Raw genomic sequence first — 17,400 nt, forward strand, 5'->3', positions numbered from 1 at the left:
TTCACAACAAGAGAGTTTTTTTAATAGATGGGTAAGTTTATTCCCAGAACAGTGAGAGAATGCCAGTCTATCTCTTTACACTTGTCCAACAATGCTAATGAATTCATTGTCCTCAGTTGAACCGTCATATGTATGAAGGTTGATTTGGTTAGTCCTGTGTGTCTGCCACTTTCTCATTTGCTTATTGACAAGTTAGAGCATGTTCCTGGTTCTTTAGACAGACTGAATTTATAAAGACCTAGCCCAAGGCTAACTTTCAGACTTTTCACCTCTAGATTTGCTTTTCTTTCTTTCTTCTACCCTTTTGTATTAGGTGCTTATATGCTAGAATTGTCAAATCATATTTTAGTCTTTTGGAGGATTCTTGGTTTAAAAGATTAGTTTGGCCAATATATTTTAATAAATGAATGAATTTTCATAATGTGACTAATAAGTTATATTCATTTGTGCTTGAATGAATGAAAAATAGTCCCCTTCTTTCTTTGGTTACTTTTAAGCCGTGTTTTATATAATTTGTTCACAAAACTGATGAGATTTTGGAAACAGAAAGAAAAATCCTGAGGGGAAACATTTAAGGTATTTTTGCCCAATACTTCTTTTTATATGGTACTGGAGAATTTTGTATGGTACTGAGGAGTTACAAAAATAAATATGACAGACTATGTTTAGTTTTAATAACTCGGAATATTGGAGAGCTTTAAAAAGTATGGCTTCTAAAAATCAAAGTTTGGCTTATTTTAAGAGTATGCCTCCTGAATGAAGGTAAGTGAATATGTGATACTAGCTTAAATAACTCCAAGACTTGAATTACCTCCACCCCGAATCTGAGAAGTCAAGTAACGTGATTTTGTTAATGTTTTTATGTCTCTATGATTTCAAACCCTTTTTCCATGTATTATCTTATTCTTTAATATAATTCCATAAAATGAGTTGAAGAGATAATGACAGTATTCCCATTTTTAAAATAACTTGCCCATTTGGACATAGTTAATAAGTGACAGGATTGATATTCAAGACCAACGTTTTGTTTTTCCTTTTCATTATGAAAAATTTGCTGTGTATAACAGAGAGAATAATTTGGTAAATTCCCGTACACCCATTATTTAAGTGGGTATTAACCTTCTTAGTTATTTACAGTTTTTGCTTTTTTTCTGTAATAAAGGAAATGCCAGACATTTTACTTTTCCCCTCAACATTTCTTTTTATGCCTCAATATTTTAGTTAGTATACATCTCTTTAAAAGGATTTTTTTTAATAATCACAATATCACCGTCATTCTGACAGAATTAGCAGTGATTCCTTAATATTGCCTAATACACAATCTTATTTAAATTCCTCTGATTGTCCCAGAAATGACTTTTTTATAGTTGGTCTGTTTGAATCAGGATCCAAACAAGGCTCACACATGGCATCAGTTATTCTCTCTTAAGTCACTTTTAGTCTATAACAATACTTCCCACCTCTACTTTTCTTTCTATGCATTGACTTGTTAAAGAGAACAAATCCAGGTCTTTGAATTTTGAATTTAGTGTTCCATCTATCATACTAAGCTGCCTCAAATGTAAATACTAAATGTAAAACAATTTAATAAATAGAAGACAACTCTATATCTAACCTATAAAATAAAAATGGAATTTTTTTTTATTTAAAGAACAGTTCCATTGAACAGTTTATTGTGACTGAAATGTTACTGTAACAGTTAATTTTGTATGCAACTTTAACATCATAGCATCCAAATAATTAGGTTCGTGTGACTTTCATGTTTGTATAACATTTTGGTTAAATGCAGTTAATAATAATGAGTATAAACATGTAAAGAAATCCTAGTCTTTGCCAATAACATGAGTTTAGTTCAGTTTTTCTTTTCCATTGAATAGAAAAATACAAATGGTGAATCTTAATTCTGTATACATTCTGTTACACATATCAGTAGGCTCTCATTTTGTTGTTTGCAAATACTTCATCATTATTTGTATCAATGAATAGTTACTAAATATGTATTTTATAGTATCAACATTAATAGTAACAATGTTTTAAAAATATGTGTTATGTTTCATCCTTGTGTCATCTCTCATGCCTCCATATTCTATCTGAATGTTTTACAATGTATACCCTGCAGTTGACTGATACATGTCAACACAAGATAGAGGAAGAGCTGAGAGTTGCCTTGGCAGATGGCACTGGAGATGGAACAGTCACACAGCAATGATATATTGCCTATGACTCGACACAGCAGGCAAGGAGATATGCCTGGATGATATTGCTTCTGTTTCAACTGGGAGGATTTAATCTTTTTCTTACCATCTTTTGCACCAAAACACATTAAAGTCACCCCACAAGGATATATCACTGTTGTTTCGCAAACCAGCCTTGGCAGTTTGCGAAACAGTAAAAAAGACTGTTTAGTTATATGCATCTAACATTTTCATCTCTATATCTGCAATAGCTTGTGGGTTGTCATTCAAGTAAGCACATCAAGAGAAAGTTAATCTTGGTGGAGTGGTGTAGCTGCTTTAAATCTTCATTGCTGTAACTACACGTTGCCCACAGCAGGCTGACTACACAGCCCTGCTTTGAGGGACAAATAATATGGGTGAATGAAGGCACATTCTTTTCAGATGATGAGCTGCATAGTCTCTTTGTTACTGAGTGTTTACCAGAAAATTTAAGGATGAAGCTTATGAATCTGCTGTGTAAAAGTAATTCTCTCACTTTTCCTAATGGTGTGTAGAGTTCTGGTTCCCTAAGGCACAGTATTATTTCCAAAATTTTCTATGGACTTCACAACTTGTTTATTTGAATTCTTTCCTCAGATCACAGTAAATGAAAGAAATGAGATAAAACTGCAAAAATATTTTTTAAGTTTTTAAAAATAAAATAATACACAAAAATAATTCACTGAAATATTGTGGTAAAGTATGTTCTCCAATGTACCAGTATAATTAATTTATAACTGATTTCAAAAACAGTTACTTTTCCTCTGTCCCTTCCCATCCCTGGAAATGACTGCAAAGTAAAGGAAATATGTGAAAATGCTTGTCCTTGAGAAAAGAACATTTACGTAATAGCATATCTGAGCCCATTTCTTAAAATGAATTCAGTTTTTGTTTTTTGCATATATCTGGCATTAAGAAAATATAGTGTGGCATCTATTTGTGCCTCTCATACAGAATTGGTAGATTCTAACTTGGTAAGCACTTTGGTGCTTGCCTATTTCTGTATTTTACCATCTGACCACATTTGCCAGAGCAGGCTCTGTTTATAAGGATCTGATCACATCACATAACCTTCATGGAAGTAATTGTATCAGCAGTTCAGGAGATTCAAGTAGCCTTCTCCTCATTCCCCTTGTATGGCTCAGTGCTGTTAAGGGCATTACCATGAGAGGCACACAGTGATTTTATTTCAAGCTTTGTTGATTCAAACTCTCCCGATTTTGTTTTAGGTGGATCATCCATGCCATGGAATATGAGCTACAGCTCCGTGGTGGAGACAAGCCAGCCACAGACTTATATCGGCTGTCACCTAGTGAAGTTAAACAACTTCTGTTGGATATTCTCCAGCCTCAACAGAATGGAAGGTAATGAAGACCCTTTGTTACCTCTAGAATCCTCTGGATTTTAAGTAATGTCATAAATTTTAGCCTGATGTATGTATGAGATTAATAAGATATCAAGCCACTCTACTAGATGAGCAGCGTAACTAGAGATGCTGAAATGTCTGTCTTCAGTTGAGATTTTACATTGATTTGAATTTTGTATTTTTTTCAGGTATAGTTTATAAAAGTTTCTTCATTTTTATTGTTCTGTGCAGAATATAACACTTCATACCACTTTGGTCAATTCTGCTTCCAACCCCTTGTTGCATTCACTATCTCCTCCCAACATTTTGGCAAAGAGATGTATTTTATAAGGTTATTTGAGTATGTTGTCTTATAACTATATCTCCCTAAATAGGCCATAAACTTCTTTTGGGCTAAGTTCTTCCATAGACTTAACAAGTGCTACTCTTAGAATAAAAATAATAAATAAAATAGTAAAATATTATATGTGTGCCTGGCATTTCCCAAAGTGATATAGTTAAGGGCATAGAAAATTCACCCTAGAGAAAGAGTCTTCTACAAAGGAGATTTGAACAAATGGAGAGAATCATTGTTCTTAGCTAGGAACACCTAATGTTATAAAAATGTGAGTTATAAATTTAATATAATTTCAATAAAATTTCAATAAGCTATTTAATAGAGTCAGAGAAGTTAATATTAAACTTCAAATTGAAAAACAAACATGCAAGAATCATCAGGAAAACATAAAATGAGAACTTTCCCTACCAGACTTTAAAACTACCATAAAGTCTCTACAATTAGGATAATATGATACTGGTTTAACAAACAGACCAGTAACACAGACTAGAAGAACCAGAAATAGTATATATGGACCCAAGTACACACTGAGTGTGTGATAAAGGTAGCATCTCACATCACTTGGTCAAGGACACACTTTTTAAATAAATAGTGCTGGAACAGCAGGATAGCCATTTGGAAAAAGATAAAATCAGCTCCATACTTGATACCATGCATAAAAATAAAGTCCAAGTAGATTAGAGATCTGAAAGTAAAACAATGAAACCATACAAGTAATAAAAGAAAACATGGGTAAATTCCTCTTTAACTTGGTTTGGAGAAAGGCTTTCTAACTATGATGCAAAACCCAGAAGCAATATAATAAAAGATTAAGTATATATAAAAATTTAAATGCAAAAAAAATTTTGCATGGCAAAAATACATAAACAACATCAAAAGACAACTGAGAAACTGAGACAAAACATGCCATAAACAAAGAGCTAATATCCAAAATTTCTTCAAAATTGAGGGACAGAGAACCAAAACTCAAGGTAAAAATGAAGAAAAGTCATGATTTAAAAATGTATTTAAAATGCATAAAATTGCCTTTAAACATTTAAAAGATGCTCAGACTCACTCATAATTAGAGAAATGTAAGTTAAAATAGTGAGATACTATTTCTTATCTATCAAACTGGGGAAAGTTAAAAAAGTGTGACAGGCATTTAATTAATGATCATGGCTGTTAGAAAATAGAAATTCTCAGATATATTTTATGTTTTTCTTGTGGGCAGAAACCCTTCTGGGAGGAAATTTGGCAACATCTAAGAAGTCTGCATATGTACTTTGACCTAGCAATTTTAGAAATCTTAAGATGCACCTTAAAATACACCTCCAACAATTTGAGTATATATTTGCACAAGGTTATTCATTGTATCATTATTTATATTTGCAAAATACCGGAAACAACCTAAATGCCCATACATAGAACTTTGTCTGACTGAATTATAATATGTCCACACAATGAAGTACTATGAAGCAGTGAAAAAGGATGAAAGTGGTCTGTTTGAACTGATATGGAGTCATTTTTAGGCTGTATTATTACATGAAAACAGCAAAGTGCAAAAAGCATCTACAGTATGCTGCAGTTCATGTAAGAAAGTAGAGAATATGAGAAAATAAATGTGTATCTGCTCATTTGTGCAGAACAAATACAGAAAGGATAAATAACAAATTAATGAAATTGATTACTTTGAGGGAGTGGGTAGGAACAGGATAGAAAGAATAGAAGAAATAGGTACAGGAAGATATAATTAGGGGAAAAGCAATACTTCCAAACCATGGTAATGTTTTCATATACCCAAAATTTGAACAATTAAAATTAATCCAAGATGTTAAGGGAACCCAAAATAGAATACAAACAGTAACAAATGCACCTAACTATATTATAAATGACTACTATAACTCCTCTCAAGGGCAGAAAATAAGTAACTCAAGTACTTTTGGAAAACATTTCTTTGGCTAGATTCTGTAAGGCTGAAGAAAAGATGAACCACACATAAATACTGTACTCTAATATTTTTTTCTTACGGGGATATCAGTTAGCAATTCTGAAATTACCTTATATATATATGCACACACATATTATACATATAGTAGGATTGAATAAATAAGTAAGTATATTGTGGATAATGAGAGCCAGATTTCTTACATTTGGAAAAAATAATTACAAATAATGAAAAGGGGGAATCCTAAAATGTACCCTTTGGTTTTGATTGGGATTGAAAATCTAGGTATGAATTCGTGGTTTTTACAGTGATGGATAGATACATGTGGATGTGTGTGTGTATATATATATATATATGAGGATACATACATTTATTACCTAGCCCTGTCCACTAAGAGAACCTAGAAATAAAAACCCAATGGCAGTGAGCATACCTAGCACCCAGATATTGACTTCTTTTTTTTTTTTTTAATATTTTTATTGAGGAACCTTCACACATATACATTCCATATATGGTATACAATCAGTGGCTTACAATATCATCACATAGTTGTGTATTCATCAACATGATCATTTTTTACACTTGCATCACTTCAGAGAAAGAAGTAAAAAGAAAAAAGAAAAAACTCAGACATACCATACACCTTACTCTTCCCTCTCATTGACCACTAGTATGTTCATCTACCCAATTTATTTTACCCTTTGTTCCCCCTATTTATTTTTTTTATTCATCTATCCATACCCTGGATAAATGAAGCATCATACACAAAGTTTTCACATAGTCACATTATAAACGTTATATCTTTATACAGTTGTCTTCAAGAATCAAGGCTACTGGAACACAGCTCAACAACTACAGGTACTTCTTCTCTAGCTGCTCCAATATACCATAAACTAAAAAGGGGTATCTTTATAATGCATAAGAATAACTTCCAGGATAACTTCTCGGCTCTGTTTGAAACCTCTCAGCCACTGAAACTTTATTTTGCCTCGTTTCTCTCTTACCCATTTTGGTCAAGAAGGCTTTCTCAGCCCCTTGATGCTGGGTCCCATCTCATCCTGGGATTTCTGTCCCATGTTACCAGGGAGATTTGCACCCCTGGGAGTCATGTAGGAGGGAGAGCAGTGAGTTCATCTACTGAGTTGGCTTAGAGAGAGAGGCCATATCTGAGCAACAAAAGAGGTTCTCTGGGGTGACTGTTAGGCCTAATTTTAAGTAGGCTTAGCCGATCCTTTGCAGAAATAAGTTTCATAGGGGCAAACCCCACAATCGAGGGCTTGGCCTTTTGATTTGGTTGTCCCCACTGCTTGTGAGAATATCAGAAATTCTCCAAATGGAGAAGTTGAATATTTACTTTCTCCCCAGTTCCCCAAGGGGACTTTGCAAATACTTCTTTATTCACTGCCCAAATTACTCTGGGATTTATCGGGGCATCACACTAACCTGGACAAACCAACAAGATCTCACACCCTATTCATGATTCCATATACTTACAGTCTTCAGCTAAACTGACCATACAAGTTAAATTAGGTAATGAGCTACCCAAAATATAAATTTTGCACCAAATAAACACCTCTCTCTTTGGTCTGACAAAGAAGTTGAAGTTTTAAGATATGGACAATGTTATCCTTTACCTTGTATTCTGTTCTACCTTGTCCTATCCAGATTAGCATCCTTCATATCTCTAGTTGAAGTTTGATCCCTTTCTCAACTCTTTAGACAGTTCCTTTATGGGGTACTGCTGACTTTCATAGCTTCAGAACTCTGAGTCTCAGATTTCACATAAATACCCAAAGTTTCTGGGAATGACCGAATTATATACAAGCAACTCTGTATCTCAGAATTTAGAAATAACAGTTACAACTTCTAAATATATGTAATTGCTGTAAAAACTTACAGTCTAGAACCGTTTACAGTAGGCCCCAACCTGATAGCCCATGCTCTCGACTTCAGTTCACCAAATTTTTGTATTATAATTAGTCTGTATGATTGAGGCATGATAATATTTGTCTTTTTGTTCCCAACATTTCATACCACATACAGCCCTTAAGATTCATTCACCTAGTTTCATGGCTTACAACTTCAGTAGTCCATTGTATGTATACACCAAAGTTACCCCATTCCATTCTTCAGTCATTGTACCCTTAGACCACCTCCATTCATTGTGGATCAGGAACACTGCCGCCATAAACGCCAGTGTACAAATGCCCATTGGTGTCCCCACACATAGCTCCTACCCGTATATACTGAGCAAGGGGGTTTCAGCATCATATGGCAAACCCACCCCCAGCTCTTTCCTAATGAAAGGAGTGAATACTCCTTAAGATTAATGGCTGATACCAGAGCTGGAGAAGGAAAGGTACAGGATGAACCTGGAACACCTTGTGGTGCCAAAAAGTAAGGATGTGTTCAAAATATGATAGGACATGTTATTAAGAAGGCAGTTAATAAATAATGATGCAATGAATAACCTCATACATATATATATGTCTCTAGGACACGACAGCTTCAAAGACTTCCCAGTGGGACAATTTACGCAAAAAAAAAAATAGTGGGTAAAAGTGTTACAAGAAATAGAAAACTTGCATAATTTCAAAGTATCTCCTCTCAAGATATTTTTTAATTGCAAAAGGAAAAATAGTAACTTTACAGGGGAAAAGCCCAATAGATTCCACCTTAACCAAGAAAGCCTAACATCTCCAGTAAAAAGACATATCAACATATCAAAAGGACATAACATAGCTTTTATGGTCATCTTGCAAAAAATGCATAATCTCAGTCTAACTGTGAGAAAACATCAGACAAACCCAAACTGAGGTACTTTTGTAGAAATAGCTGACATTTCTAGTATGAAAGTCAGTAAGATAAAGTCTAAAGAGCTATCACAGATTAGAGGAATCTAAAGAGACATGAAAACTAAATGCAATGTGGCATCCTGGATTGTATCTTGAACCAAAACAATGACATAAGTGGTAAAACTAGTGAAGTTTGAACTAAGTCCATAAATTAATAGTATGGTATCAATGTTAATTTCTTGGTTTCCACAATAAAACTACTTGTGTTTAGAGTAAGATGTAGTAAAATTAGATAATAAGAATTAGGGAAACCGAGTTGAAGAGTATACCAGAACTTTCTGAATTATTTGTGTGACTTTTTTGTAAGTTTAAAATTTTTAAAAATAAAAAAGATTTTCTGAAATACTTCTCCACCTCCATGGTGAACATGAATATTCACACATTTCTACTTTTTATGTTGTTCTGAGCAAACATCTCCTTTCTAAAGTAATATCCATGACTTCCTAGAATGAAAACATCCTTTTTTGTTGCTAACGAAAGGAGTGGGAAAAAATCAAGGGCAGAGTGTGGGGTATTCATTTTACACAGCCATTATCCAAAGTAAAACATCACGAAGGAATCTCTAGACATTTGGGCTTCTTGTTAACATAGCACTGAACTCAGTGAGGAAAACCAAAAAAGATACTCCTCTCGTTAAGCAGGGATAAAATTTCATTGGTCTTCTTTCACCAGAACGAAAAATGTCTTTTTCTGTTTCCTATACTTGCATAGCTATTTTCATTCTTAGTAATATTATAGATCATGACACACCTCCCTTATAATTGATATGTTCCACTCTGCTGCCTTTTTTAATGCTAAGCTTTAAAAATGGATAGTTGTTCCTGTCTTCAGTTTTGGCAAGAGTATACTACTATGTCATTCATTCTATTCTTTTCAAATTATACAAAAAGTATCCTTAGTAGGTATGAATTATTTCAGAAACATAGCTTTAAGATTTAATGCTTAATGCATGAAACTCAGATCTGAATTTTTCATCACTGGCACTCCAGTCATATTTAAACAGCAAAGTTTTTTGTTAATAAGGTTTAAAGTAAAGGTAATTTCATTACATGTAATATGCTTTACTAGAGTATTCATTCATTCCATTGTCAAATGTTTATTAAGTACCTTTCTGGAAGTTGTATGCAGTTAATCGAGTTATAAAATTTCCGTTTCTTCATGGAGTTTTTATCTTATTGTAAAAACCACATAAACTTAATTTTTTAATTTGCAGCTTCTTTATTTTTTATATACATTTTTTCAATTGAGAATATCCACACATGTACAGTCCGACAATATTATACAATCAGTGGCTCACAATATCACATAGTTTTGTATTCTTCATCATGAACACTTTTAGAGCATTTACATCACTCCAGAAAAAGAGAAAAAAAGAGCTCATACATCCCATACCCCTTATCGTTCCCTCTCATTGACCCACAGTATTTTAATCTACCCAATTTTTACCCTTTATCTCTCCTTATTATTTATTTTTTATCCTTATTTTCTTTTTTTCACTTATCTATCTATACCCTGGATAAAAGGAGCATCAGACACAAGGTTTTCAGAATCACACAGTCATAAAAAGCTATATAGTTATACAGTCTTCTTCAAGAATCAAGGCTACTGGAACATAGTCCAGCAGTTTCAGATACTTCTCTCTAGCCACTCCAATACACTGTAAACTAAAAAAGGACATCTATAATATGCATAAGAATAACCTCCGGGATAACTTCCTGACTCTGAAATCTCTCAGCCACTGAGACTTTATTTTGTCTCATTTCTCTCTTCCCCCTTTTGGTCAAGAAGACTTTGTCACTCTGATGTTGCTGGGTCCTGGCTCATCTCCAGGAGTCAGGTCTCACATGGCCAGGGAGATTTACACTCCTGGGAGTCATGTCCCATGTAGTGAGGAGGGCAATGAGTTTTAGAGAGAGAGACCACATCTGAGCAACAAAAGAGGCTCTCTCCAGAGGTAACTTAGCCACTCCTTTGCAGGAATAAGCTTCATAGGGGTGAACCCCAAGATTGTGCCCCTATGTTTTTAAAGGGAGCTGCTTTATGTATTAGAAAAATCATTTGATCATGTAATGAGCAACCTCATAATTTGCTAAAGAATAGTGTTTTGCCTATTAAATGTTTTAAAATCTTGGACATTTTCTCTTCTGCAAGCTCTGTTTTTACTGTGAAATATTTACAAACTTCTATAACAGGTGGCAGATATGCATCATTGATGGATTTGGACTTTTACTGCTCACCCTATTGAAACAATTAATCCATATTGTAAGCTCTGCTTTCTACCAGAACAAGCTTTTTGTTTTTCAACTCTGAGGTGTTTTCCTTTGGTCTACAGAAGTTGGATGAACAGGCGTCAGCTTGATGGGTCTTTGAATCGAACTCCCCCTGGGTTCTATGACCGAGTGTGGCAGATCCTGGAGCGCACACCCAATGGTATCATTGTAGCTGGGAAGCATTTGCCACAGGTAAAGCCCCATCCTGTTCTGTCAGTGAAAGGGAGTTCTAAAAGGAACTAAAGGAATAGAGAATTTTACCCCTCTCTGCACTGCAGGTCATCTTTCTTCTTATTTAGTTGTCGAATGGTATTTGAAGGGGAAATAATACCCAGAGGGTAGAAATAGTAGAAAATAAGAGTCTAACCAACTAGTTGGAAATATTTTTCTGCAATCTCAATTTTAATGTCCTTCTTTATAAAAGGGCTGCTTTATCAAGTTGGATATATTACTGAAAAGTTGTGTTAAATCTTTTTGTTTTTTTGCTTTGTCATATTTCATGTGTCAAGGAAGCTCTCTGTTTAAAGGAAGTATATGGTCAAAGCTTTTACCAAGCAAGCTGTCCTTCCTTTGTTTGCTTATTATGAAATTTAGGGCGTCTTTATATTGGCTTTACTTTAAGTGGGGGTAACCCTTCACTACCAATTTTTTTGTTTTTGTTTTTTGCAAATTTATGGTTCACTGGGTAGTATAGTGTCGTTCCATCAAATTTTTAAAAATTTTTTATTGTTACTGTATATATAATCTAACATTTCCCCTTTTAATCACATTGAAATATATATTTCAGTGCTGCTAATTATGTTCATAATGTATGAAATGAACCTTGAAGACATCATATTGAGGGAATAAGCTAGACACAAAAGGACAAATATGGTATATAGTATTACTGATTTGAAATAATTAGAATAAGCAAACTCATAGAGGCAGAATCTAGAATATATGTTACCAGGAAATGGGGAGGGGATAGGGAAAGGGAAGTTAAGGCTAAGATATACAGTGTACCTGTTTGGAATGATGGAAATGTTTTGGTAATGGATGATGGTTATGGTAAGCACCAGCAAGTTTAAATCTCTCAAAAGCATGAACTGCTGTGGGGGGACCTCACAAATAATAAAATATGCATTCAAAAGACAGACCAGATCAGACTTAAAACACAGAGTAGTCTAGTAATGCTACAGATAAAGAAATTACTACTTAGAAATAGCATTGAAATGTCAGAAATGCAGTCATTCTTTAGGCCATTAGACAATCAGACAATCACTTATTTTACTTGAGTTGTAACTTTACTTATGTGCCAAATAATTCAATGTTCCATTCCTTGTATGATTTTCCAAATTATATAAACTGACCTGCTTCTTTGATATGATTTTTCAATTTAATCCTAACATTAAAATCATTCTGCTTATACACAAAATGAATAATTATCATCTTGAAAGTTGGAATACTGTATTTGTTTTTAGTGTTGAAACTTCAGCCAAATTAATTTTGATGAAGCTCTTTATATAAATAAACTATTCCTAAATATACAGACCCACAGACCCATATTTTTTGCACATATATATAGGTATAGTATCTCTGGAAGGACTCGCAAGAAATTGGTAGCTTTTTTTTTTTTTTTTTTTTTGCCTTTAGATAAAGGAACTATGTGGCTAAGGGCAGAAGTAAGTTTTCCATTGAAAGCCTTCTTTACTTTTGAAATTTTGAACTATGTGAATATATTACTTATTTTACAAAATAAATACTTTTAAAAAGTATTCTCTGTATTATCTATTACTCATAGACTGTTAAATGGTTTTCTTTGGTTGCCAGTGTATGTGCTCCAGCCTTCTGCCAGATGATGTGACTTAAGGTTATGGAGCCACACTGTCTCCTTGAGCAGAGAACGTGCATCCATTCTTAATGTCTTGCTTCTTCCACTGGGTCTCATCTCTGCACACCTGGACAGTGGCCTAAGGCAACCTTTGATTAGCTCCTATCTCAGCTTCCACTGATACTTATCAGATTTTCATTTAATTGTGTGATTGCCTGTAGTATGCTCTGCTTGCTAGCGCTAACAACAATAAATATGAATTAAATACTTTTTGTGTACCAGGCTTTTTTTAAGCAATAACTGAATCCTCACAATAGTCTTGTGTGGTAGGTACGTTATTATATTCCCGTTTGACAAATGAGGAAACTGAAGTACAAGTAAGTGGTTTTCCCAAGGCCACACTTGTAATAAGTAGCAGACCCAGGCCTCTGGCAGTTAAGCTTCTGAGCCTTTATTCTAAACTTCCCTACCACACTGATTCCCATAAGAACTGGTGGAGAGTAGGAGATAAGACAAGCTGATACCTCTTCTCTAAATTTAGTTATCATAGTTACATAGTAACTTGATTGACTTTTCAAATGAGATCTATTAAAACAAAGTGATGTGAATCCATGACGTGTCCCCCTTTCCTCTGTAACCCCATTAATCCCATTGCTATATATGTAAACAATTATAGTAACTGTTTGGAAACTGGTTTCATTTTCCCCGGATTGGGTACTGCCTCTAAGATTGTACTGAATTTAGGGCTGATGCTGAACAATACTATCATTTGATTGAAAGGGGAAATTCCCATTGGGTCTCATTTTGAATAGTAGGTAGGTGCATATTATTCTGAAGCTGTGACTAAAGTATACTGTACATCATTATTGAGGTAAAAGCAACTAATCTGTCTCATCATCTCTGGTAATAATTTTGGTGACTCCGTCTGCTTTCCTCCTTAACATTTAGAGCCTTCTCTTCCATCTATTAAGTGTTTTCTACCATGTTTGGCATTGAAATTAGATTTGAGTTCATTTTCTCCTTTCATTTGGTTTGTGAAAGTGAATAAGAACACAATACAGTTCTCTAGTTTTAAATGAAATATAAAAGATAAAGTAGAAAAAAGTCTTTTAATTTTGCTTTTTCTGTGTTTGCCTGCCATTTCTGCAAATAATGGTGCTTTTGCTTGTTTGTATTCATTTTTATGCTGCTAGCTCAGAAAGGACCTGCCACAGAAATTGTGTAAACTAAGTAGCAAGTGATTTACATGCTGAAGTCTAATAGCAAGCATAACTTTTTGTGTTAATTCTGAAAACAATAGGTACTCTATTTGTTGCCTCAAGTTTTGGCTGCCCTTTTGTGTATCAAAATGACTTTCTAATATAGTCCCTTTCCCCTAAAAACATTAATATAGTGAAGATAACTACTAAAAATGGGAGGCTTAATTCACAATAGTCAGCTGGTTGCCTTCAGTAGTTTGACATATAAAATGCTATTGTATAGCTAAAAATGGTCTCTGAATCTTTAAAGAAACTGAAGATTGATTAGAAAATAAAATTCCTCTATTAAATAAAAACCAGAATATAACAATGAACCATTTTAATGTTCAGTTTTTTTTACTTTTTCAGCAACCAACCCTGTCTGATATGACCATGTATGAAATGAATTTCTCTCTTCTTGTTGAAGACATATTGGGAAATATTGACCAGCCAAAGTACAGACAGATCATTGTGGAGGTTTGTATCAAGAAAGGCAAATTGCTCAAAAAGTGCTTTCTACCTTCTCTCTGAAAACTAGGATAAAAGAGACTTCCCAGTAGACCAAGAATTTCACTCCCTACCTATCCCTAATCTCCTCTAATTGAGCCTTTCATGTGATGTGCCCAAGTCCAGGCACATGAACAGTTTGAGCGTCTTATAATCCTTCAGGGTGGAAAGAGTCCCTCCTCATTTTGTTTCAGCTGTACAGTCATTACAAGTACATCAGCAGTACTATAAAAATAGAGGAAGTGACCATTTTTCTATTTATTTTGTTTTCATTTTATTCTATTTACAGAAATAATGTGGGACTATTGTAAAAGTATCAACAGTTCAAACAATTGTAGAAAAAAAGCAAAAATTTCCCCACACCCATTAGCAGGAGGTAATTACCACTGATATTTCAAGGGATATCTTTCCAAACCTCTCTCTATAGACAAAGAATACATGAAATTATTGTATCATAATTGCTGTATATAAAACTAAATGCTAAAATGTATACCCAATTTACTATATATCTCATGCCCACCTTTGTCTCTGGGAACATCTTTATCAGACTTATTGGGGGTAGATAATATATATCTTACTGATACAGACAAAGAAGCTCTTGATGAGTATTGTGCCAGATGTGGCACCTCCTAAAATCCAGAATGTCTAGAGCTACACTTAGAACTGAGTGATTTTCAGCCTTATCCCTGAGGTGCCAATATTTTGAAACAGTCGGTTGGTTTCATAGCATGTAAGAGTGAGGCAGAGACTAGAATCAAGTAAAGATGGGTATGTTAGAAGGTTGAATTCCTTCCTTGTGCTGTTCCCGTAACCTTTCCACATCTAGTACATAAAGTGAATAATAGAGGTCCTTCCTGTTGACCATAACAAGATCATTCCTTTTGCAGGAAAAGAAAATGTTCCTTTAGGACTGGAGCATAACTGAATATTCCCCCACATTGTGGCCCCTAGATTTTATTGAATGTGTTTCCTTTGTTCTTCCAGGTTCTGTTTTTGAAGCATTTAGATAAAGTACAGCCATTTAGGTTGCCAAATAGGGAATTATAAGTTCTGTTTCCTGTTACATGTACAAAGTAGGAGCCATAAGAGTTTATCATCTAAAATACATTAGTACTTAGGATAAATGTATGGGATGGCCAAACATTAGGGTGATGTGTTAAACTAAAATAGTTTATGCAAACCTGACTAGCCTTATGTCAAAAAAAAAAGTCAGAAGTAAATGTACTTTTTAAAACAATCATTCTGAGAAATTGCTATGGCATCACAGAGTTATATTCATTTTCGGAAACTGAGGCCCCAAGTTGTTTCATCCTTAACCCTGTTCCACAGTCTCTGTTGGACTCATCTGCCTTCTCTGGCTCTGTCCCTACTCCTTCATCTATGGCAGACTCCTAATGGCACTAGTTGTTGTTTGGTTACTGGCCTCTCGCCCACGAGGATTAATGCCAAAGGCCCAGGAGAAGTTCATGTATTGGGGGTAAATAACACACAAGGTTAGGAAAAGCATTTTTCTAAGTTATTAATTTTACTTAAGTGACTAAGAAACATTTACATACAGCTACAGGAAGAGACACACAGTAAAAACATTCACATCACTCATCACTTCTAAACAGAAGACTGCTGGGTTAGTTTGCAAGCTTCTGAAATGCGATATACCAGAACTGAATCAGCTTTTAAAAAGGGGAATTTAATAAGTTACAGGTTTACAGTTCTAAGGCTGTGAAAATGTCCAAACTAAGGCATCCAAGAAAAGATACCTTAATTCAAGGAGGGCCCATGGGTCTGGAACAGCTCTGTCATCTGGGAAGTCACATGGCTGGCATCTGCTTAGTTCCTTGCTCCTGGGCTCCGTTGGTTTCAACCTGTCTTCCTGTGAATCCTCCTCACTTTGCTTCTGCAGTGCTGGTTTTTCATCTCTTGGCTTCTTTTGGGTCTCTCCAGATTCTGGCACACTTAACAGCACATGTCAGTGTCTACTGGGCTCCAGGCATTTCCAAACATCCATGTCTCTGCTCTCTCTGTTGTCTCTGTCGTTTCTGTAGACTCCTGTCATTTCTGAGGTTTCTCCAAAATGTTTCCCCTTTTAAAGGATTCCAGTAAACTAGTCAAGACCCACCTGGAATGGGTGGAGTCACTTCTCTATCTAATCAAAAGTTAACACCCACAGTTGAGTATGTCATATCTCTATGGAGATAATCTAAAGATTCCATAGTACATTATGGAATCAGGATTAAAAAAAATGCCTGCCTCCACAAAATGAAATTAGGATTAAAGCATGGCTTTTCTGGGGTACATAATGCTTTCAAACTGGCACAACTGCCAATTTGTAAGATTAGAAATATTCCATAAGTGATCCTAAAGCCTCTTAGCAAACAGAACACACTGTAGAATGCTAGGATCATCCATCAATCTGATTAAAGAATAAAAACGGGTCCAGAGTGCTCTGCGTTTATGGTTCATATAATTGGCTTTCAACATCTGTTTCTTTTAGCTACTGATGGTTGTAGCCATTGTACTGGAAAGAAACCCTGAGCTAGAATTTCAAGACAAAGTAGATCTAGACAGATTGGTGAAAGAAGCATTTCATGAATTTCAAAAAGATGGGAGTCAGCTAAAAGAAGTGGAAAAACAAGTAAGTAGAGAAAATAGCTTTGTGTAGAATTTTTTCGCTGTCTTAATTCTTAAAAAGAAAATTCCTAATCTCTCATCGAATTTACAAAACATCTTCAGAGAGTGCAAAATACATTATTTGAGGGACAGGGTGACATTTGACTATTTGAATAATTAAGATTACTTTTTAGTTAATTATTGGTCTTCAGGTGTGGAATTCTGACTAAAAATCTAGGAAGAAGTGAATTCCTTTATATATTTAGC

The 17,400-nt window shown here is 34.6% G+C and overlaps 1 protein-coding gene across 11 annotated transcripts in view; it reads left to right on the plus strand.

Moving 5' to 3' along the window:
• PHKB (phosphorylase kinase regulatory subunit beta) overlaps nucleotides 1–17,400 on the plus strand; it is a 294,059-nt gene that overhangs the window by 265,885 nt on the left and 10,774 nt on the right. For 9 of the 11 annotated variants that reach the window (XM_077132330.1, XM_077132329.1, XM_077132328.1 and 6 more), the window contains 4 exons: nucleotides 3,446–3,580; nucleotides 11,034–11,163; nucleotides 14,389–14,496; nucleotides 17,018–17,158. In XM_077132330.1, coding sequence (XP_076988445.1) covers nucleotides 3,446–3,580; nucleotides 11,034–11,163; nucleotides 14,389–14,496; nucleotides 17,018–17,158 — 514 coding nt within the window. Of the gene's footprint in view, nucleotides 1–3,445; nucleotides 3,581–5,132; nucleotides 5,221–11,033; nucleotides 11,164–14,388; nucleotides 14,513–14,652; nucleotides 14,781–17,017; nucleotides 17,159–17,400 lie in introns of those variants that run through there. The other 2 variants (XM_077132333.1, XM_077132334.1) reach the window with 2 other exon arrangements.

This window comes from Tamandua tetradactyla, chromosome 16 (assembly GCF_023851605.1).
Source record: "Tamandua tetradactyla isolate mTamTet1 chromosome 16, mTamTet1.pri, whole genome shotgun sequence".
NCBI classification, from domain to species: Eukaryota; Metazoa; Chordata; class Mammalia; order Pilosa; family Myrmecophagidae; genus Tamandua; species Tamandua tetradactyla.